This window comes from Hypanus sabinus, chromosome 2 (assembly GCF_030144855.1).
Source record: "Hypanus sabinus isolate sHypSab1 chromosome 2, sHypSab1.hap1, whole genome shotgun sequence".
NCBI lineage: Eukaryota > Metazoa > Chordata > Chondrichthyes > Myliobatiformes > Dasyatidae > Hypanus > Hypanus sabinus.
This window is the reverse complement of record NC_082707.1, coordinates 56,726,177-56,751,112: the sequence shown is the minus strand read 5'-3', so window position 1 is coordinate 56,751,112 and position 24,936 is coordinate 56,726,177. Positions and strand designations below refer to the sequence as shown.

General features: G+C 39.8%; 1 protein-coding gene across 3 annotated transcripts in view; it reads right to left on the bottom strand.

Moving 5' to 3' along the window:
- The window catches only part of lekr1 (leucine, glutamate and lysine rich 1), a 192,189-nt gene that overhangs the window by 49,548 nt on the left and 117,705 nt on the right, over window positions 1–24,936 (bottom strand). For all 3 annotated transcript variants that reach the window (XM_059946508.1, XM_059946527.1, XM_059946518.1), the window contains exons 9-10: window positions 23,057–23,131; window positions 18,085–18,288 (exon numbers count right to left, since the gene is read on the bottom strand). In XM_059946508.1, the coding sequence (XP_059802491.1) occupies window positions 18,085–18,288; window positions 23,057–23,131 (279 nt within the window). The remainder of the gene's footprint in view (window positions 1–18,084; window positions 18,289–23,056; window positions 23,132–24,936) is intronic.

Here is a 24,936-nt window from a genome sequence, read left to right as displayed (position 1 = left end):
GTCCTATCCATTACGTCCTACCTTCTGCTTCTTAAATCGAATTTAATTTAACAAATTTAATTCTGTTTCTTAAATTTGTTTGAGAGTCATTAACCTGAACTTCATTTCTGCCTCCACAGATGGCATCTGACCTGTTGGGTGCTTCCAGTATGTTCTGTTTATAGTTAATACCATGAAGCAGTCCTGACTGTAACTGCACAATGCAACAACAGTCATGCTCTATAAGGCACATGACAGGAGCTCAGCAATTCCTGTAGTAGTTCTGTGTGAAGCATAATGAGATCAGGAAATACTGCTAACACTCAGCAAGTCATGCAAATCTGTGAAGGGACAGAGTTTTAACAGGTCACATCAATGATCTAAGAACTTCAAAGCCGAAAATTGCAACTGCTACAAATCTGACATAAAAACAAAAGGCCAGACCCGCTGCCTATTTCAAATGTTATGTTTATTACAGATTCCCTGCACCTGCAGTGTTCTTGTGCTTTTGAAACGTTGGGATGTCCATGTAATTTTGAAATATTGTTCTTTTCTTTCCAGTTCAGCAATAGAAGCAGCTGCACATACCAAAAATGACTACATTAAACATTGTGCTCTATTATGTAATGCTGTAATGATGGTAGTGCAGTGCATGGTAGGACATCCATCCATATTTAGTCCATTGGTGTAATGTTCAGCCAATTGTGCTTTGTTTTTTCAGGTTTCACCAGAGTAACCACTGTTGATGTGACACCTTATCATGGGATGAAATTGATATCCACTTACTAAACAGCAGCACAAATCCAGTTTTCACAGTCAAAGCGATATCACTTCTGAGTATTATAAACCAAGAAAATGATGGTTCTAAAAACACAAAATGCTGACAGAACTCAGCAGGCCAGACAGCATCTACGGGAGGAGGCAGTGACGACGTTTCGGGCCGAAACCCTTCATCAGGAGTTTAGTAACATGGGATGGTCGAGGGGGGATAAGAAGTGGGGGGAGGGATGAAGTAGAAAGCTGGGAAGTGATAGGCTGAAGGGAAATGGGCTAGGGGAAAGGTGGAGAATTATGGGAAATAAAGGAGAAAGAAAGGTAGGGCTGGGGGGAGATTATAGTGAGGGGGGGGGGAAAGAGAGAGAAAGAGAACCAGACTAAAATTATAGATAGGGATGGGTTAAGGCAGGGGGGCAGGGGTATCAACAGAGGTCTATGAGTTGAATGTTCATGCCAGCAGGTAGGAGGCTACCTAGGCGGGAGATAAGGTATGGCTCCATCGACCTGCGTGTGGCCTCATCTTGACGGTAGAGGAGGCCATGGACAGACATATTGGAGTGGGAGTGCTCTCTGGAATTGAAGTGTGTGGCCACAGGGAGATCCCGCCACTGCTGGAGGACTGAGCACCGGTGTTCGGCGAAATGGTCTTCCAGTCTGCGGTGGGTCTTCCCAATGTATAAATGGCCACATCGAGAGCACCGGATACTGTATATCACCCCAGTTGACTCGCAGGTGAAGTGGTGCCTCACCTGAAAGGACTGTCTGGGGCCTAGGTTGGTGGTGAGGGAAGAAGTGTGGGGGCAGGTGTAGCACTTCTTCCGTTTACAGGGATAAGTGCCTGGAGGGAGGTCGGTGGGGAGGGATGGGGGGATGAATGGACAAGGGAGTTGCGAAGGGAGCGATCCCTGCGGAAATCCAAGAGTGGGGGGAGGGGAAGATGTGTCTAGTGGTGGGATTCCGTAGGAGGTGGCGGAAGTTACGGAGGATTATACGTTGGATCTGTAGGCTGGTTGGGTTCTAAGTTGGTTGATGGTTTGTTTCATGATGGTGCAAGGGAGAATCTGGTATGCCCCAAACCTCTAATTTTCAGGATACATACTTGTAGACTAAATGGCTGTTTCAAGGAGGTATCGATAGATTGCAGAGAAGAAGCTGGTATAGGTATTGCACACTAGCACTCCATCCAAGTACAGCACCCAGTTCATTGGAGTGTATTTACTTCGAAATGTGGCACCTGATGAACTTTCCCCAAATTACATGCAACAAGTCAAAGTGACACAAGTTGAAGTTGAGACTTCACCGGATGCTTCATTGGGGAATTTGCATATTGCTGCTATATTGAAATGTCCAGCATTCTTTAAGCAATCAAAACAGAAACCAAATCAACAAAGCAGATGAAGATTCAAAACAATCTTGAAAGACAGTGAGAAAGATTTGCTGTTAAGAGTGAGAAGGCACACTGCGACTGATAGCAGTGTGAAAATGGAATCATTATCAGGTGTCTCGTTAAAGACTTGGCATAGTTTATAGAAACATTTATAGTAATCATTTACAGTAAAAAAAAGTCCTGTTAATAGAAAGAAACTACCATTTAATAATAAATGCATTTAGCTGTGGTTCAGTTGTTGCACCTTTTCCTTTAGCTGAAGTGGATGGAGTTATTTGTTGTTTAAAGGTCTTTCTATCAATCGACCACATTCTAGTATAACAATGTACTAATGTGATCAGCAGTAAGTTAATACAAGAGATTCTGCAGATCACTGGTTCCCCTCCTCTTCCTTTTCACCCATGGTCCGCTCTCTTCTAACAGATTCCTTCTTCTTCAGTCCTTTACATTTCCCACCCATCTGGCTTCATCTATCACCTTTAAGCTATTGCTCTTCCCCTCCCCTTTTTATTCCGGTGTCTTCCCCCTTCTTTTCCAATCCTGAAGAAGGGTCTCAGCTCAAAACATTGACTGTTTATTCATTTTCATAGACGTTGCCTGATCTGCTGAGTTCCTCCAGCATTTTGTGTGTATTACTCAGCAGTAAGTTATGTCCTGAGCTGTAAGATATACAGTCAATATTGCAGTCCTAGGACCATTAGGTCACTCCATCAGACCCATCCTAACACAATAAGCCAATACCTATTATATTAAATGGAAATACATATTATCAATTTACCATTTACCATTTATGATTGCTTTCCTTACTGATACAGAAATGTTATATTGCTCACTCTATCCAATGGCTTTGTTACTCCTCAGAATGTTAACAGTTTTGATTATTTGTATTTTGTAAACGCTTAAATTCCATTGAATCATATTCCTAATATCTCTCTTCTTGCAGACTTGGACTAATTTATTGCCCATTTTTCACATCCTATTTGATGAACTATCATCTTGAGTTAGTCTGTGAGACATGACCATTTCGTCACAAAATTGAGCTATACAACAAGAAATTTTCAATTCTTGTCCTTTCACCTCTTTCCTTCCCACTATCCCCGGACTTGAACATTCCTTCCATGTGAAGCAGTGACTCACTTGTATTCTCCATTTTATACAGTATCCAATGCTTACAATGTGGTCTTCTTTATACTGCAGAAATCAAAAGATGAAATGACCATATTGTAGAAGACCTCCATTAAGTTTGCAGGGTGACTATCAGCTTCCAATTTCCCATCACTTTAAATTTTCCATCCCACTCTGACCGATCTTTGTCCTTGTATAGTTCTAACAATATTCAATGTAAGTTTTAAATACAGTGCCTCAGCTTCTGTCTGGCACCTTACAGACTTCTGGCCAAATGTGACAAAACATGACCCATTAACTGAAATTTTTTTCTGTTAGTCTGACCTGTTAAATATTTTCAGCATTCTTTCCTATTCTGGTTTGCAACAACCACAATATGTTGTACAACAATTTCAGCATAGTTTCCTCCTCCACTCTCCTGTTCTTATTTACCTGTTTAATTGATCTACGAGCAGATTGTTAAGTTTTATAACTCCAAAACATGAACTAATTGAAAGCAAAGACAGGAGCTCAGGAGAATAGGTCTTAGTTTTGTTTTCACTTTAAGTGAGGTGCGCATGTATGCCATTTACTTACTTTTACAGATAACCCACAATGCATTTGTTATGATCCCAGCCCCCTCCTTTGTGAGAATCGCAAGAGCACCCGTCCGGGGGGGGGAGGTCAGTAGACCCAGTAGGAGAGAGAGAGAGAGAGAGAGAGAGAAATGTGCCGAATTGCACGTCCCACCCGGGATGCAGAATAAGACGACAGCGACCATTGTCTCATGGAGACCACGTGAAAAGCCCTCGGGCAAGGTGGGCTAGTTGAGAGAGAGATTGCATCATCCCAACCTGATTGACACCTGCGACCCCGTGAGGAAGTATAAAGGAGAGTCTCAGGGGGACAGCCCCTTCAGACGCAGCAAGAAGACACGAGAGGGTGGTCCCACAGCAGAGGGAAGCCATTCTGAAGGAAGCCACGTGCGTTAGATTCCGGGATTGGAATTTGTGGCTGGAATCACAGGAAACCGCTTTTAACTAACATCGGGGAGAAGGAACCAACACTTCCCCGATTTCACAGAAGCTTCATCAAGACTCGGCAAGTTCTTTCTCTTCTCCCCAATCTCTCTCTCTCTCGGTCGCCCCACATGAAACCCAGCGATTCTCAAAAGGCTGAGGCTTGCAGACTTCTGAGTGACTTTTATATTTCCAACGGACAATCTATTAACCCCTAGACAACAGTAGAGCTCACTGCTTAATGATGATTATTACTATACCCGCACTTTAGATTGAGTATTGAAGATGTGCACTATCTGAATGTTTGTATTAACCTTACTTTTGTGTCCCTTTATAAATAAAAATGTTTGAAAATAGTGACATCAGACTTCAACGGACTTCTCTATCTTTGCTAGTAAGTTATCCAGTTACAGGATATGTAACACATTATGTAAACAAAAAATGTTTAATCAACAAATTTACAATATTACTCAAATATTAAACACACAACACTCCTTCCTGCTTAGCTATAAGCTCAATCTTGTGACTGTGAAATAATCTCAGGTTCTGGGGCCTCCTGTGTGGTTTTTAGTTGACTCTAAGATTGCAAGAGGCAGCTCTTTTTTCTTCTTTTCTCTCTGGACTTACTTAGATCCCTGCTTCTCTCCAGGTCCTGGCTTCTTTCTCACTCTTCATCCTGCTCTTGCTTCCTTGCTTGGTTGCACTCCCTTTCCCTATCCTTGGTCCTCTCATGATCTCTATTGCGGTTGTGGTCCGAATCTCACTCATGTTCATGCTCTCTTTCACGCCTTTCTCTTTCTCACTCACATTTTTCTCTATATCTTCTCCCATTTCAATGTTTTGTCTTCCTTTTTTTCTGCTTTCTTGTGACTACCTCTTGAATTTACCAATATCTCGAGAAATTAGGTCTCATTTATCCTCTTACATAGAACCATAGAACATTGCAGCACAGAAACAGGCCTTTTGACCCTTCTTGACTGTGCCAAATCATTTTTCTGCCTAGTCTCACTGACCTGCACCTGGCCCATATTCCTCCATACGCTTACGTTTCCATAGCACTTAAATCATCCTCCTCTTTTGTTTCCTTTTTCTTCTTTCTAGGATGTGCAACTTGATCCTAGGAAGGTGCATTTAGTTCACTGGAGTATAACATGTAGTGAAGAAGTACAAGACCTCGGAGAAAGACTGCTGTATCAGAGAGACATGAGAGACTACAGTGTACTCAGCTTTGTGGATATGGCACTCCATCCCAAGGGTTTCACCATCCACTACATGGACCAGGCAGTGGCATCAGGTAAAGATATAGGTGACAGTATTTACTCCTTGATTAACTTGTCATGGCCTGTGGATGTGGTGGTTCAGTCTCAATTTTACTCCCCTGACCTGGAACATCTCGAAGGCAACTGCCAACATTATTATCCACCATGAAAGTTCTCTACCATTACTGCAGTTGTATTCTATATTCTCTCCTCTCCTACCCAGCACCCCCAAACAGATGTTAGGCTGGCACTGGAGGAACTGACTGCTGTAATTAATAGGCATGAACAGCACACACTGATGCCATGCCTGATTATGGCAGAAGACTTCTCCAGGCTAGCTTAAAGAAGCATCTGCTAAACAACTACTAGCATGTCACCAGTAACAATAGAAGACCCAGTACATTTGACCACAACAGACAGGATCTTCCCATTGCCACCCACTTCAACTCTGTTTCACATTTCCATTCGGATATGTCCATACATGGCCTCCTCTACTGCCATGATGAGGCCAAACTCAGGTTGGAGGAGCAACACCTCATATACCATCTGGGTAGTCTCCAGCCCCTTGGTATGATCATCGAATTCTCCAACTTCCAGTAATTCCCTCCCTCTTCCTTCCACCATCCCACTTTCACTCTCCCTCCTCTTCCAACTGCCTATCACCTCTCTCATGATTCTGCCTTCTTCTACTACCCATAGTGCTTTCCCCTTACATTCCTTTTTCACCTCTCCTGCCTGTCCCCTCCCTGCTTCCCCTCCCCCACCCCTTGATCTTTCCTCTGATTGGTTTTCCACCCTCCCCCCACCTTCTTTATAGGGCCCCTGCCCCCTCCTCCTTCAGTCCTGACAAAGGGTCTCTGCCTGAAACGTTGACTGCTCATTTCAACAGATGCTGCCCGAACTGCTGAGTTCATCCAGCTTGTTTGTACATTTGACCACAGCTACACCATCAAGTGTGCCTTCAGCAGTCTGACCACCAGGATGTGCTTCTGCTTTCTGCATACAGATAGAGACTGAACAATTCACACTTGTGGAGAATACCACAAAGAAAAGGTGTAAGAGCGTTACATGTACTTGTGTATCTGACAATAAAATTACTTTGACTTTGAGACTGAGGGATGCAGGACTTGGAACTTCTTGAACTGGAAGCCCAGATTACTTTTTATTATTAAGTTCAATAGGAATTTAGAGACCAGTGAAGGCCTTGTTCCTCTTTTTGTCAAATTGCCAGGTGTCAATTCAGAGGAGTCTACTCCCAAACATATGTACCTTCTCTTGTTGATGTTATTTTGTCTGGCAGAGAAGATGCTTTCACTGTGGTTCCATTTGGGAAGAGTCACAATATTACCTCTGATACCAGTGAAACACGGAGTTTGACACTTGAGTCCAACTGCACCTTCAAGGTGTGGATGAGTTTAATCATGTTCAACTTCTATAAAATTAGAATAATTAATCCTAATTATAATTTTTAAAAATCACCAAGTTTCACTTACCCTTTCAGTGAATATCAGCAACCCTCTGAACTAAATATGCTATTTTATGGCTGCATAAAGTTACAGGGCCAGATGCAAAGTGTATTTCCCCCTTCAGTTCAGAAAGTCATGGAGACTGGTGGATACTAATGGTGGAGGAGGAGGTCAGATGTGTCAAATGACCTACATATCATTCTGTACCTCTACACTGCAACTTGCTGGTGTGGATGTCCACATTGCACTGACAGCAGCTGGCTGGCATTTCTCGAGTGAATTCCTGGCAAGCATTGTTGTAACCTTACCCTGTATTTTTTTAAAAATAGTATGTAAATAAATAAGGTATTTATCACACTTTGTGAAAAAGATCTAATCCCTTTCTCAAGGAGGACCAGAAATATCAAATATTTGGGATCAAGATTACAAGTGCAATCCAATTTTTTATCATTCTAAGAAGCTGCTGGCACAACTATCATAATTTTGGCAAACAAAATTGAAAAGAAAGAAAGGAACTGAAAACAACATCCTGTCCCATGTGGACTACATTAATGTTGAGTATTTCAGCTCAGTACTGAGAAACTGAGAAGAAGTTCTTTGTGTTTGAATTGAGTACTTTGTCATACTCCTGGCTACCACATCTGATCCTGATTATGTATTAGTCTGACCATTTTCTCAGGACGATGTGAGCATTGGATTTTTTTCCCTGAACATTATACAGTGAAATAAAAAAAAAGCATACAGGGGTTTTAATCAAAAGTTTCAATCACCATTAGATTCTAGATCAATAACCCTGATGCTTTATTTACTTCAAGCATTGAACTTTATGTGCACTATGCTGTTTTGATTATTTAACATTTATTTTGAGAAAGTTCTTCAAAAAATAAGATAGAAATGGGAAAATAAAAATTATTGTGATGCTGGTAGGAAAAAATGGTTCAGTTGAACTTATTTAATATAATCCAAGAAGTTACTATTGTTAGGAATTGTAGCAGTAAGTGGCTGTATAACAGATAATGAAGATGAAAACCCAGGCCTCTAGTAAGACTTGTTATTAGAATTTTCTTTTCTATGTTTGGATATGCAATGTTGACCCCCAGATTATTATAGGTTAACTATAATGATCTGGTAGTCAGCACATAGGCTAACTAATATCTTTAAAGTGGAAAGAGATTATATACTGCAAGTAAAGTAAATGAAAGATTATAAAATGTTATGAATTATAGAAAATCTATGCATTTCTCAAAGTAAATCAGAGTGTGATATTTTATCAGAAATAAGCACTCTAATCAGTATGTTCCTTTAAGGCTAGAAACTGGCATTGTTAGTATTTCTAGAGTCAGTGACAAGATCAGCTATGTCTAAATTTGCATTTTGCTTTCTCTTACTACAATTAAATAGGGTTCTGGTGAGACCCTACATAGGGTGCATAATTTTTTCCTTATATAAGAATGGATTTGTTTTCAATAGAGACAGTGCAGTGGAGGTTCACTAGTCTGATTTCTGGGTAAGCAGGACTGCAAGATGAGGAAATCTTGAACCACTTAAGTCTACTATTTGAAATAATGAGTGCAATCTAACTGAAACTTACTCAATTCTGCCAGAACAAGACAGATGGGATGCAAGGAAGATGGTCCCTCTTCCAAGGACATGATTCAGATTCTCAGAATATTGGCTAAGATTTTTAGGATCGAGATAAGGAAACATTTCTTAACATATGGGATGGTGAACCTGTGGAATTTATTGGCACAGAGATCTGTAGAGGAAATCATTGACTTTGCAGAAATATGTCCTGCTATCTCCAAGCAGAGTGTTAGGAGGACTACATGAGTTGCTAATCATACAACAATTTGGAAGTGGACAAAGAATTAAAAAGCTGTTTTTGAGAACTGAAGCAATTGCCATTGAATTTAAAGGTTTCTTGCAAAGTGGTTGCTGTTGTACTGTGATAAAACAGCTTAACGGCACTGTTGTAATTTTGTCTCAGTGTGTGAAAAATTATTGGTTTTGCATCAAGTCTCCTTCCAAGGCAGAGCAATCCTACTAGACAAGGCAGGTTTTACTGTTGTTTTCAGAATTACCAGGTTCCATAAACATTTGTATAGCTAGAAATTTACAGTTTTCACAGACAATAAGCTTCTGTAAAGTATTTTTGGCTTTAATGAGTTTGAAGAAATAGGTGTTTGCATTGCCAATGCCTACATTCCAGAGAACTAGAGCAGACCACAATCAGAATGTGGATACAATACCTTTACTACCATTTGGTGTATTGTAGGTAAGCCAGCAGCACAGAATGAGATTATGTTATTAAAGTTGGAAGTAAGTTTATTATCAAAGTACTTCTATGTCACCAGCTACAACCCTGAAATTCATTTTCTTCTAGGCATATGCAATAAAGCTACAGAAAAATAACCATAAAAGAATAAATGAATGATTGCTCTTCGGCATTCAACTGGAGTGCAGTAGAAAACTGCACAAATACAAAAAGAAAAAAATAAGAATAATAAATAAATAAGCAATAAATATAGAGAATATAAGATGAAGAGTCCTTGAAAAGGAGTCCATTGGTTATGGGAACATTTCAATGAGGCAAGTGAAGTCAAGTGAAGTTATCCCCTTTAGTTCAAGAGCCTGAAGGTTGAGGGGTAGTAAATGTTCCTGAACCTGGTAGTGTGAGTCCTGAAGCTTCTGTACCTTCTTCTGGCAGCAGCAGGAAGAGAGCATGTCCTGGGTCGTGGAGTCCCTGATGATGGATGCTGCTTTCCCACGACAATGCTTCATGTGGGTGCCCTCAATGGTGGGAGAGCTTTACCCATGATGGACTGGGCTGTATTCACTACATCTTGTAGGAGTTTCCGTTCAAAGGCATTAGTGCTTCCATACCAGGCTGTAATGCAGCCAGTGAATATACCCTCCATTACACATCTTAAAATTTTAAATGTCATGCTGATTCTCTGCAAACTCCTAAGTAAAGGAGCTGCCAAGCTTTCTTCATAATTGCATTTAGGTGCTGGGCCCACCAAACGTCCTTCAAATTAATAACACCAAGAAATTTAAAGTTGCTGACCTTCTCCTCTGATGCTCCAATGAAGACAGGTTCATGAACCTCTGGTTTCCTCCTCCTGAAGTCAATAATCAGCTCCTTGCTCTTGCTGACATTGAGTAAGAGGTTGTTGTTTTGGCACCACTGAGCCAGATTTTAAATCTCCCTCCTTTATGCTGATTCATCATCACCTTTGATTCTCCCTACAAAAGTGGTGTTATCAGCAAATTTGAATATGGCACTGGAGCTGTGCTTAAGCACACAGCTTTGTGGTGTTTCTGTGCTGATAGAGATTGTGGAGGAGATGTTGCTGCCAATCCAAACTGATTGGGGTTTGCAAGTGAGGAAATCGAGGAGCCAATTGCATAAGGAGGTATTGAGGCCAAAGTCTTGGAGCTTATTGATTAGTTTTGAGGGGATGATGGTATTGAATGCTGAGCTGCAGTTGATAAACAGCACCCTGATGTATTCATCTTTGCTATCCAGATAGAATCTATAGCTAACAGTTCAGTCACAGACCAACAATAACTTGCTACTGTGATGAGCTATAACACTAGACTAAGAGGTGTACAAATATATGTAGTGTGGATATGAAGAAGAATTTGAAGGTGATGTATTATTACCACATTATCGGAGAAAGTATGAACTAAGCTTCCAGAACAACACTGTTCTTTGGAGATCTAGAGCTGTTGTTTTATCAAAAGGAAATGAAGAGCTGCTAGAGTTTTTGTTTGTTGGCCTAGAGAAGGAAAACACTGAAAGCATATTAAAGCCTATCTATGGGGAAGATGACAATGCCTGTCATAGTGACATCAGCTTAACTGATGATTTCAAATTCAAAAAGATTGACCACCATAAATGTTCTTTTTGAGTTGCTAATGATGAACTACAGATGTATCTTCACACTTAAGGTGACAAATTCCTCATAACAAACTTATCAAGAATGTGCATATCACCTACATTCAAATAGTTTAGAGAAAGAAGATCACTTGGATTGATGGATGACAAAAGCGGGACCTGAGACAAAAGTTGCACAGTTCTTATTTCACTTTTGGAATGCACCATTGACAACTGTAGGACAGTCATCTGAAGGGTTACTGCTAGGAAGATATATCAGACTACAGCTGGATTTGGCAAAGCCAGAAATTAATGTTGCTGTGTATTTTAAAATAGACAAAGCAATAAAAAAAACACGAGATTCAGATTCAGATTTGTATGAGGAGTCTGGTCACAGAAAGAATTCTGTGATTGCACTGGACTAGTCTCATCAGTGGTTCATCTAGACAACAGTCATTTGCTTCGATCATCATGACTGATGTAGGGAGGGAGGACACACCTCCAGATGGTATCATTAACATTGTTGCCAATGAATATGGAAATTGCCAGATATACTGAATTTGTAGAGGGATGTTAGTTTTACAGATTTGTTATTAATATTATTAACGTAATATGTTATGTGTATCTCATAATCCAAATAAGGGGATTAAGACACACAAATAGCAAGGATAGCTAATTACAGAAAATCTTTTGCGTAAGATTATAAGAGATTTTTTTAAAAGATCTATATAGTTGATAGTCACTGTATTCTCTAATCAAAATATATTGTGACTTAAAATTTTTTTAAAGATCATTCTTAAATTTAACTTGCCATTAATAATCCAGAGAGGTTCTACTTTATTAGCCAATATTTCTCCAAGCACATCTTGTTTTCTTATATACTAATTATTTTTTCAAAACTACCCCTCCAACCAGGTTAAACTAGTTGAATATCAACAAGACCTTGACCATAATGTTGTGCCTACCTTTTAACTTACTCCAATCTAATACTTCCCTCCCACATAACTCTCCATTTTTCTTTCATGTTCTTGATGCATCAGCCTCTACAGCAGCTTAGCAGTTAGCATGATGCTATTACAGCCTGGGGTGTCAGAGTTCAGAGTTCAGTTCTGGCGTCATCTGTAAGGAATCTCTGAACACCCACCCTGTGGAATGTGTGGGTGTTCTCTTGGTCTTGCAGCTTCCTCCCACAGTCCAAAGACATACTATGTAGGTTATCTGGTCATTGTAAACTGTCCTGTGATTAGGTTAAGGTTAAATCAGGGTGATCAGGGGTTGCTGGCTGGTGCGGCTCTAAGGACTGGAAGGGCCTATTCCACGCTTCATCTCTAAATAAAATAAATCTACCAGTGCCCCACTCACTGCGTAACAAAACTACCTCTGACACCCTATATTTTCTTTCAATCACCATAAGATTATGCCCTCATGTATTAGCCATTGCTGCCCTGGGGAAAAGGGCACTGGCTGTCCACTGTCTATGCCTCTTAACATTTTATACCCCTCTATCATGTCACCTCTCAACCTACTTTGCTCCAAAGAGAAAAGCCCGAGTTTGCTCAACCTATCTTCATAAAACATTCTTTCTAATCTGAGCAGCATCCTGGTAAGACTTCTCTGCACCCTCTCTAAAGCTCACATCTTTCCTACAATGAGGCACCAAGAACTGAACACAATATTCCTAGTGTGGTCAAACCCAAGATCCTGTTGTTCCCTCACACTGCTAGGAGTACTGCAATTAACCTTGTACTCTGCTTTCAAGTTCAACCTTTTCTGGATCTTAGAATGCCCTATTGTAATCTATGATAATTGTCTACACTATCCACAACACCACCAGCCTTAGTGTCATCTGCAAACTTACGAATCTACCCTTGCACCTTCTCAACTAAGTGAGTTGTTTCACAGAGCAGATCCCTGTGAAACATCACTGGACACCAACCTCCAGGCAGATTATACACCATCAACTACCACCCTCTGCCTTCTGCGTGTAAGCTAATTCTGACATCTCTGCAGTCAAGTTTCCCTGGACACCATGCCTCTTGATCCTCTGAATGATCCATCCATGGGAAACCTTGTTGACCTCTTTACTAAATCCATATGCACCACGTCCACTATTTTACCTTCTTCAGTTTGTTTTGTCACTTTCTCAAAGTCAGGATCCTGAAGCATGACCTGTCTCTCACAAAGCCCAGACAACTATCCCTGATCAGACTATGTTTTTCCAAATGCTTGTAGATCCTGTCTCAAAGAGTCCTATCTGAGAGTTAGCCCAACACTGATGTAAGTCTTATTGGTCAATGATTCCTAGGATTATCCCAATTACCTTGCTTGAACAAAGGAATAACATTTACCTCACCAATATTCTGAGACTACTTCTGTGGCCACTGAGAACACAAATACATCACTAATGGTGCAGCAATCTCTTCTCTCGTTTCTCATAGTAACCTGGGGTATATCCTGCCTGGCCCTGGGGACACATCTATCCTAGTGTTTTTTTTCCAGAAATTTCAGCACATCCTCTTTCTTAACATCAACATGTTCTGTCATATTACTAATACTATGCCCAAACCTACATTTTTTAGACTGTTCTACACTAATCTCACATTCATCAAGGACCCTCTTATTGGTGAATACTGAAGCAAAGTATTCATGAAGGACCTCCCCTAGCTCCTCCAACTCCAAGCATGTTTCCTCTTTCATCGTTGATCAATCCTATCCTCACTCTAGTCATCATCTTGTTCTTTACGTACATGTAGAAAGCCTTAGAGTCTTCCTTAATCCTACTCATCAAGGTCTTCTCATGACCCTTCTAGCTCTCCTAAAGTCCCTTCTAAAGATCCTTCCTGACTACCTTATGACTCTCAAGAACCCTGTCTGATCTTTACTTCCTAAACCTTAAGTATTCTTCCTTCTGCTCTGTCAACCATGGTTCTTTCACCTTACCATCCTTTCCCTGCTTCAATAGTACCAACCTACACAGAACCCCATACAAATGCTGCCTGAACAACCTCAACACTTATGTTGTATATTTTCAAGTATATCAGTTCCCAATTTATGCTTTCAAGTTTCTTACTAAGAGCATAATTTGTCTTCTCCCAACTAAACTTTCCCATACTGTCTGCTCCTATCCCTCCGAAATGTTCAACCAATGAGAGATCTGTCACCTGACCAATTTAATTGCTTAGTACTAGGTACAGTATGGCCTCTCCTCTAGTCAGCCTGTCCACATACTGTGTCAGGAATCCTTCTTGAATACATCTAATAAATTCTGTCACATCTAAACCTTTTACACTAAAGAGGTACCAATCAACATTAGAGAAGCTTAAGTCATCCATAATAAGTCTAATTATTTTTGCATCTTTGCAAAATCTGCTTGCCAATCTGCTCCTTAGTGTCCTATTGGCAGGTCTATATAATACTCCCAATAGAGTGATTGCTACCTTCCCGTTTCTGACTTCCACCCACACACCCTCCACGAGATCGACCCCTTCTGCAGCTGTGATACTATCCCCTAATAGCAATGCCACTTTCCCACCTCTTACCTCACTCCCTGTACATTTTGAAACATCTAAACCCTGGAACATAATTCCTTCCTTTGTAACAGCCAAGTCTCTGCAATGGCCACAATGTCATAGATTCATGTATTGATACACCCTCTAAGTCCATCGTCCTTGTTCCTGATACTTAAAACATTAAACAAAACATATTCCAGTCAAACTGACTATATTTATGACCTACCCACTGCTTATCCTTCCTAGGTAATGGGTCTGATATGGTACAAGAGTGCCTTATTTGTTTTCCTCCAATCCTCTGACACCTTCCCTTTACTGAAATTTGAAACCAAACTCGAAATATTGCAAGAATTCAGCCAGTCAAACAGTATCTGTGAAATGCAAAACCACTCAACATTTTGGATCAACAATCCTTCCTCATAAGTGCTTCGACTGGCTGAGTTCATACAGCATTTCTATTTTTGTTTATAATGCCTCTGTTTTCTGAACACCTGTAACCAAGCAATACAATTGTCAAACCTGCAGTTTTTTAGCCATCTTTCATTATCACTGCTACATCATATGACCATTGGATATTCTGGTGATCAACCTGGGCTGCATACATTAACTCAACAACAACCAGATAAATGCTGAAATGGCATGTAAAATTTGCCGCGCGATACAACGGCCACACAATTACTACATCCAACAAGTTAGCATTTTATTGACTCTGTAACCCTCAAAAACACCATCATCTCCATATTGTATCATCAACATCCAAGACTGAAAACAAACTTAGTTGTGAACTTGGGTAGAGAAAACTGCCCTATGAGTATAATACTTTTGAAAGGGACGGAATAAGTAAAAAAAAAGGAACTGTTAATATTGGTAAAGGATGAATTCAAATTTACTTTTAACTCTTTTTCTAATACAGGTAGACTTGATCAAAGTCTGTAGTATACTGTTTCCAACAAAATCTTGTCCAAAACTGCAATCTGGAACCAGTTTTTTTTGCTGGACCTCAATTTCCATATTGAAAAGGCCTATTATCTGAAACTGATGAACACTTTTGCCATCTATTTTAGGAATATTTGAACAATGGTATGAAACACATTGCAAGGAAGTACAGGGGGCTGAAGATCCACACTTAACATTTTAGGAACCTGTTCTTATCTCCACTATTAGATTTCTAAATGCTCCATGAACACTACTTACACTAATTGATCAATTACTTATTGTAACTTATGGTAATTTTTTAAAGTCTTACACTGTACTGCTGCCACAAAACAACAAATATCATGACATACGTCAGTGATAATAAACCTGATTCAGATTCTGTTTGTGCTAATTACATGAAAGCCAATCCCCATGATTTTGAGGTTGCATTCCACTGTAAACATTTAGTATAAACACTTACAATTATCCCAATGTATTTGGGGAAAAAGCTTTAAAAAAAACTGTAAAGTAATACACATTCTTATTTGTCAGAAAGCTTCTAATTGGTAGTAATGCCAAGAATAAAATGCTTCTTAGTGATGTTTGTTTTATAAAAGATGAAAGCATGGTTCAAGAGTTGTTATTTGCAAGAGGACTAGAAACAGATAGGAAGGGGATGTCAATGCTTCGGTTTGTTGAGCATTTTTTCAACGAGAAAGATATCCTGTTCCCCAACATGCTTTCTTGTGCAACAGATGCAGCACCATCAATGACAGAACACAATGGTGGGGTTATTACTTCCTTGAAAAAAAACTGTACCTAACAGATTTACCATTCACTGTGTAATTCACAGCTGCATAAATCATTAAATACTGTTATCCCAGCAGCAAATAAAATCAAGTTCCATGCTTTCGATTCTCAACTATTTCAAGAGCTTTATATTGAGAATGATGAACAATTTGAATGCTTGCTGTTGCACACAAAAGTCAGATGGCTCTCAAAAGGAAAATACCTCAAACCATTTACTAGATTTATTAGAATGTTACCTGAGTTTCAGCACCCAAGTTACAGAGAAAGGTTGAGCAAGTTAGGTCTTTATTCTTTGGAGTGTAGAAGATTGAGGGGGAACTTGATAGAGGTATTTAAAATTATGAGGGGGATAGATAGAGTTGATGTGGATAGGCTTTTTCCATTGAGAGTAGGGGAGATTCAAACAAGAGGACATGAGTTGAGAGTTAAAGGGCAAAAGTTTAGGGGTAACACAAGGGGAACTTCTTTACTCAGAGAATGGTAGCTGTGTGGAACGAGCTTCCAGTAGAAGTGGCAGAGGCAGGTTCGATTTTGTCATTTAAAAAAAAATTGGATAGGTATATGGATAGGAAAGGAATGGAGGGTTATGGGCTGAGTGCAGGTAGGTGTGACTAGGTGGGAGTAAGCGTTTGGCACAGACTAGAAGGGCCGAGATGGCCTGTTTCTGTGCTGTAATTGTTATATGGTTATTCTTGTGCTCTTTGAAACTGCGATAAAATTCTTTGAAGACACGATGCTTCAGTCAGAAATCAACTCAAGAATATTAGGCATGATATTGCTTATTTGTCAGAATTATTCACAAAGTTTAATGAAATTAATCTTCAAATGAAAGAAAATTATGTAAATCTTATCAAAATCAAATCAGTCCTCTCCAAATTTCTGTCCTACTTAAGGGCAACATTGTCCGTCGTGACCTTTTCCAATTTCCAAGTTCTGAGTTGGAAGAGAAAGAAACAATACTAGATGAAGATCTTCAAGTATACTGTGCCCACCTGGCTGAGCAGCATAAACACATGTCAGAGAGTTTTTAGGATCTTGTATCAATCCAAATTTCAGATTGGATAATAAATCAATTCTTGAATTTTGTAATGAGGAATTAACAGGAAGGATGGAGGAAAAACTGATCTCACTACAAAAATAACTTGAGCTGAAGCTGAGATTCAAAAAAATCATTTCAAAGCTTCTAGGTGCACAAATAAATCTCTGAACACTATCCTGCACTGAGGAAAAGGGCCAGGATGTTCCTTATTATCTTTTCAACATCATATTTAGTGGAGCATGGTTTCAGTGCGCTCATCCAAATTCTTTCAAAGCAATGAAACAGACTGCAAATTACTGAACACAGGGTTCGGAGACACCTGAGTGTTGAGACGCTGATATCACTGCACCTAGCCCGTCCATTTGATTGAAAGGTAAAAAAGCATTGAAGTACTGAATAGTTGGTCTATTAATGTATGCTCTAAAATTGTTGATAAAACTTATTTTACTGTAACTAAAGAAATAATTTTATTTCTAGTTTTAAATACATTTGAAAATTTTTCCAATTATTCATTGCTGCTTTGAATTTGGAGTTCCTATTTTCTTTCACTGTACATCGTAAATCAAAATTCTTTATAGTTTTTATCCAATGGCTGGAAAGGGGGTGCTAGAAATATGGTCTGGAAGCAAAGGGGACAGTAACCCCCAGAAATTTGAGAATCTCTCATTTAGAGGAAATATGTACATAACACAGATTTATTAATGACAGACTGTATATTTGTAACATACAATGTAAAATATGAACAAAGTTGAAAACTTATAAAGATTTGTGTTTCAAGGAATTAAATATATAAAATATGCAAATCTAAAACATAAGATGTGCAAACATTACAATTTATCATAGACCAGACGGATGGAAAAGTGGATAGCGACTAAGATCTATAGGTATGAGGTAGGGACTTGCCAGAGTTGAAACAATTTGCTTGCATAAAAAGATGTACCTTTCCTGTGTTAATGCAGCAAGCTTCTCTTCTGCTTGACTCAGGGCAGTTTGTAGAGTCAGAAGTTCACCTAGTGATTTTGAAGTTTGGTTTTCTACTTCTATCTCCTTACGGACTTTTTCTTCCAGTTGTTCTTCCAAGCTTTTGTACTTCTGTTCAAAATGCAGCCATTTTTCCTCTTTTTCTTTAATTTCTTTGCAATACCTACAGTATGTTTTTAAAAAAATAGGCAAATCGTGTAGTAAAGCAAGTAAAATACACACATCTCTCATTAAGGGGGAGTGAGTTTGTGTTCCTAGAAGTCAAGTCATATTACAATTTTCTGTAGTGCAACGCCACATCATCTGAGCATGTGTCAAAGTTCAAAGTAAAATCTATTATCAGAGTACATACATGTCACCACATACAACCCAGAGATTCTCTTTCTGCAGGCATACTTAGCAAATATACAGAACAGTAACTAATCTGTAAATATCAGGAACTGTTAACTGTAAACAAACTGTGCAAATACAGAGATAAATAAAAAGCAAAAAAAAAAATAAGATGCATGAAATAACAAGACAAAGAGTCCTTAAAGCAAGACCATCGGTTGAGGGAACACCAGAAGTAAAATGAGTGTGATTATCTCCTTTTGTTCAAGAGCCTGATGGTGGAGGGGTAGTAACTGTTCTTGAACCTGGTAGTGCAAGTCCGGAGGTACTTGTACCTTCTACCTGATGCCAGCAGCTGCAAAAATGTTTCTACAGCAATGTATCATGTAGATGTGCTCAATGGTTGGGAGGATTTTACCCATGATGTACTGGGCTCAATCCACTACCTTTTGTAGGATTTTCAAAGGCATTGGTACTCCCATGCCAGGCTGTTATACAGCAGTCAGCACACTTTCCACCATATATCTATAGAAGTTTGCCAAGGTTTTTGATGAAATGCCAAACCTCTACAAACTCCTAAGGAAGTTCAAGTGCTGACCTGCTTTGTTTGCAATTATATTTATATGATGGGTCCAAGACAAGTCTTCTAAGATAGCGACACCCAGGAATTTAAAATTATTGACCCTTTCCACCTCTGATCCTCTGATAATTACTGCTCATGGACCTCTGGTTTCCCTTTCTTGAAGTCCACAATCAGTTCCTTCGTCCTATTGACAGTGAGTGAGAGGTAGTTGTTATTACACCACTCAGCTAAATTTTCAGTCTCCCTCCTATATGCTGATTCATCATCACCTTTGATACAGACAACAACAGTAAACTTATATATAGTGTTGGAACTGTACTCATCCACACAATTGGTGTAAAGTGAGTGGAGTAAGGGACTAAGCATACATCACTGTGGTGTTCCTGTACTGATGGAGTTTGTACAGGAGATGTATTTGCTATTCTGAACTGACTGGTGTCTGCAAGTGAGGAAATCAAGGATCCAATTGCGTAAGGAAGTATTGACATCCAGGTCTTGGAGTTTACTGACTAATTTTGAGGGAATTATGGTATTAAATGCTGAGCTGTAATTGATAAAGAGCATCCTGCTGTTTGCATTTTTGCTGTCCAGATGTCCCAGGGTTGTGGGGTTGTGTGAAGAACCAATGAGCTGACATCTGCTGCAGACCTGTTGCTTCAGTAGGCATATTGGAATGGATCCAAGTTGCCACTCAGATAAGAACTGAGTGTATATATACAGCACTTATAAAAAGCATTCACCCATGCCCCCCCACAGAAGTTTTCATGTTTTATTGTTTTACAACATTGAATCACAGTGGATTTAATTTGTCTTTTTATTTACACAAATTGACAGAATAAGACTCCTTTGTGTCAAAGTGAAAACAGATCTCTACAAAGTGAGCTTAATTAATTGTAAGTATAAAATGCAAAATAATTGATCGCATGGTATTCAATCCCTTCAAGTCAGTATATAGCTAGATGTACCTTTGGCTGCAATTACAGCCTTGAGTCACTATCAGCTTTGCAAATCTGCAATTTTTCCCCATTCTTCTTTATGTTACGAATGTGGAGCAATTCTGAGGGGCCGAAGGGTACAAAGTCGCCCCCTCCTTTTTGAGAATCGCAGGATCGCTATTATTTCAGGTCTGAGACCCAGGAAATGAGAGAGATACACAGCATGTTAGGAAATGAGAGAGAGAGAGATGCAGAATACACAACAAGGTGGAATGTCTCCTAACAAAGCAGAACGGAACTACTGATTACTGCTATTGTCTCTTGGAGAAGGAATTGTGTATTGAGTACTGTACTATTCATTGAAACCCCTCAGGGGACAACCAGAGTGGTCTGGTTGAGGGATTGCATCATCCGAACCTGATTGACATATGAGACCCCGTGAGTGAGGATAAAAGGAGGGTCTGGGGAACACCCCTTAGATGCACCAGGTGAAACGCTAGAAATCCAGTGACAGCGTTTTATAGCGAAGCCGGTGAGAGCTCGTGTGTGTCCTCCCTTGCCTGGGTGGTGGGCTCATCACGGAAGAATGGTTTAGCTAAAGGAGAGGTCACACTTGAATGGCCACAACAATGAGACACCGACAGATCAAAATCATAAAGGAAGGTTGGCAAAACACTTAGTGGTAACTGTTCCCATTCTTCTAGCTCTCTCTCTCTCTCTCCAACAATTGCAACACAGCGACAAACAAACGACGGCAGCCTGTGTGAACTGAAACGAACTTTATATTTCCATCGGACAATTCATTATCCCCTAGACAACGATAGAGCTTATTTCTTATTGATTATTATTATACCCGCACTTTTAGGTTTAGTACTGACGACATATATTATCTGTATATTTGCATTGATACTATTTTTGTGTATTTTTATTAATAAATACCGTTAAAAATACTATCACCAGACTCCAACTGACGCCTCTATCTTTGCTGGTAAGTAACCCAGTTACAGGGTTCGCAACATTTACAAAATTGTCAGATTGCATGGGGATCATGAGTGAACAGCCCTTTTCAAGTTCAGCCACAAATTCTCAATTGGATTGAGGTCTGGATTCTGATTTGGCCACTGCAGGACATTAACTTTGTTGTTTTTAAGCCATTCCTGTGTAGCTCTGGATTTATGATTGGGGTCATTGGCTTGCTGAAAAACAAATCTTCTCCCAATTTGCATTTCTCTTGCAGACTGCATCAGGTTTTCCTCCAGGATTTCCCTGTATTTTGCCACATTTGTGACTGTACCTTTCCCTTTCAAAGCGTATTAAAATGCATTCACCTCATCTGGGAGTGAAGCATCACAACCACTCATGTTAGGTTTCACTTTGTAGGAAGTAATGGCCTACAAGCCCTGCCAGAGCTGTTATGTATCTGATTCCATCTCTAACCTCAATCAGAATTATTTTCTCATTCTTAAAATAGCCGTCCATAGGTCCTACCCGGTTTTCTTGTACTGTTCTGGATCACCAGTCTTGAATGCCGCAGATATAGCTCTCAGCAGACTACTAATATCCTGCTTCATTCACAGCTTTCGCATTGGGTATGTCTGGTATGTTCATGAAGGCACACACTCATCCACCCAGGTCTTGATGAAGTCAGTGACAACGGTGGCATATTCATTCACACTCAAAGATTAATCCCCGAATGTTGTCTTGTCCACCCACTCAAAGCAGTCTCCTAAGTGCTCCTCCACCTCCCTTGACCATACCTTCTTGGTCATCAACACTGGTGCTGCAGTCTTTAATCTCTGTCTTCACACTGGGAATAGAATTATGGATCAGACTCTCCAAAGTATAGATACGGGATGATACAACAAACACTCTTTATGGTGGTCTAACAGTGGCCGTGTGTTGGCTCCCCTGGTTCCAGAGGCGATATGTTGGTGTTAGTTTTTCAGAGACTTTTTCAAGCTGGTCTGGTTGAAATCTCACACAATGAGAGGGAAGGTGTGTTGTTTCATACCTGTTGTTTATGTTGTTCAGCTCCTCTAGTGCCTGCCTGATGTTGGCCTGAGATGGAATATACAAAGTTACCAGGACAAGTTAACAGGAAAACTCCTTCAGCAGGTAAAAAAAGGATGTCCTGAGATGTTCCAGGTCAGGTGAGCCAGGGCTGGACAGAACTGCCACATTTCTGCACCACATTAAGTTAATCATAAAGCATACTCCACCTCCTCTGCCTTTAAAAGACTGAGCTGTCCTGTTTTTGAAGAGAATGGTGAAGCCATCAGGCTGCACTACTGCATCTGAAATTTCAGGTGTGAGCCATGTTTTCATTAAGTAGAGTACACAGCAGTCCTTGATGTCTCTCTGATACAGCAATCTTGCTCTCAGCTCTTCAGTTTTATTTCCTGGAGTGTATACATTCACAAGCAGGATAGGCAGGAGTGAAAATCTAAGAGCTCTATGTTTCAATTGTAGTTGTAGACCAGTGCAGTGTCCCCGCTTCCTTTTTCTTAAAGGGGAGCTGTGCTCGCAACTTGAGTCTGCCATCATTGGTTCATTGATTTTGAAAATAGATAGATTTTTCTAATGTCTTAAAGTGATACTGCTTACTGAAGTACTGATGGCTGTGGCTGTGGATTTCAGCTGTACTAGTCCGAAAAGGGATTTTATGATGATTCTCATTGGAGCTGCATGCAAAGAGCCAGTACTTAATGGTGCCAGCTCAGCATTGAACAACGCCATCCCTTCAGTACTAATCAATTTTCAAAATCTGGGCCTCTGTATGTCCTTCTACAACTGAATCCTTGATATACTCATTAGGAAACCAAAGACAGTGTGGATTGAAAATAACATCTCATCCTCAGAATCCTGATTCTAATTACTTACATTTTACTTTTTATTAATTCACATAAATTCAGCAAGAACATATTTTATTCTGCATCTCATATACCTGAGAAGTGATTTGCGAATTTTGTAAAGGCAAGTTTCTGTTATCGAATCGGCCATAATATGGGGGTCACTGTAATAAATATTACTTTCCAGGTACTTAATAAATAATACATAATTCCAGATGAAGGCCTAACATGTACCTTGATTGTTGTTCTTGACGTGCACATTCTAGTTCATTTATTTTTGACAGAAGATCTTCCACTTCAGATTTATTCCTGTGATGAGTATAAAAGAAATAACGATTAAGTTTATCTACATCAACGTTCTAAAAATTTATCTTAGAGATCGACTTCCCTTATGAAACCCTTTTTAACTAGGGGTCTCTGGAAATACAGATTGTTAGCCCCCCATTGGACTCTGTGGTGAGAAACTTACCTTTCTCAGGCTTTGTGCATCTAGGGTGTATATGACTATGCTCCCACCAAATCCATGAGGTTAGGATATTTCGCCCACTCAAACCCTGGTTTGTGTGAATGCTGTGTGATCTGCTGGCCCTGGCAAACACCCGTCGTCAAGAAATGACAGACTGTATACTGAATACTGTTATAAAGAAGTATATTTAAGAATGTTAACTTAAGCAAACAGTTAGTAAAGGAAAGAGAGAAAAAAAACCAAAAAGCACCCATTATGCTTAGACAATGACGTGTGCACGGTGGAGCACTAATCTTCCAGAAGTCATTCTTTCGAATGTACAGACTGCACCAATTCCTATGCACTGCTTTCCGGTAAATGTTCCCTGCTTGGGCTCCAGTTGATTGCATGTTTTCGCCAAATTGAATTCTATGGCCAATTCTCTTGAGCTCCTTCTCTCTCTGTCTCCAGCCGAAAAAGACCTCAACCAACCCAGTGCCAATCACAAAACCGCTCCCCCAACCTCGTCAAGAACTTTTTTCCAGTTCCATTCTCCTGACTGGATGACACACATTCCTAAGCATCCCTTAACCTTAATGGTAACCCAAACACTGCCAGCAGATCACATGACTTCTATAGAAAGACCATTACATGAAATACCCTACAGCATTAGCAGCAAAACCTTTACCAGCACATTACACTCAATTCTGGACTTCTGTGCAACCTCAACTTTTATACTTGTGTCATATTAGAGCCACATAGTAAAGAGATCCCTCCAAATCCTCCCTTTTCCCACCTATTCTTTTAAAATGCTGTTTTAAGCGTACCTCTGACCTTATATTTGGTCACTTGTCTAATATTTCATTATATGTGTTGTACAGTTTCTCGGATTATGTTCCTGTGAGGTTCTTTGGGATATTTTACAATGCTAAGACCATAAGATAAGCCGTTCAGCCCATCGAGTCAGCTCCACCATTCATCATGGCTCATCCTGGATCCCGTTCAACCCCATACACCTGTCCTCTCACCGTATCCTTTGATGTCCTGACTAATCAGGAAACTATCAACTTCAATTTTAAATATACCCATGGACTTGGCTTCCACCACAGTCTGTGGCAAAGCATTCCACAGATTCACCACACTTCGGCCAAAAAAAATACCTCCTTACTTCTGTTCTAAAAGGTTGCCCTCATTTTTGAGGCTGTGCCCTCTAGTTCTAGATACCCCACCAGAGGGAACACCCTCTCCACGTCCACCTTATCTAGTCCTTTCAACATTTGGTGGGTTTCAAAGAGATCCCCACGCACTCTTCTAAATTCCAGTGAGTACAGGCCCAAAGCTGCTTAACGCTCCTCATATGTTAACCCCTTCCTTCCCAGAATCGTCATACATCAGTGATGCTATGTAAATGCACATTGTTTTCATGTTCTACCTGCAGAAGAGCTCAGAATTAAAGTTCTTTTTGTTTAAAGTTTTAGTGTGGATAACATTAGGCAAATACAGAATACTAGCTTATTGATATTAATCATGCTTTGTTTAATAATGGGAACAGGAAGGTACTTGAATTGCTTTAAAATGGCACAAGAAAGCTAATCATAGCACAACAATTAATGCAAAAGATTAGATTAGAGTTTAGATTAGTTTTATTTGCCATATGTACATCAAAACA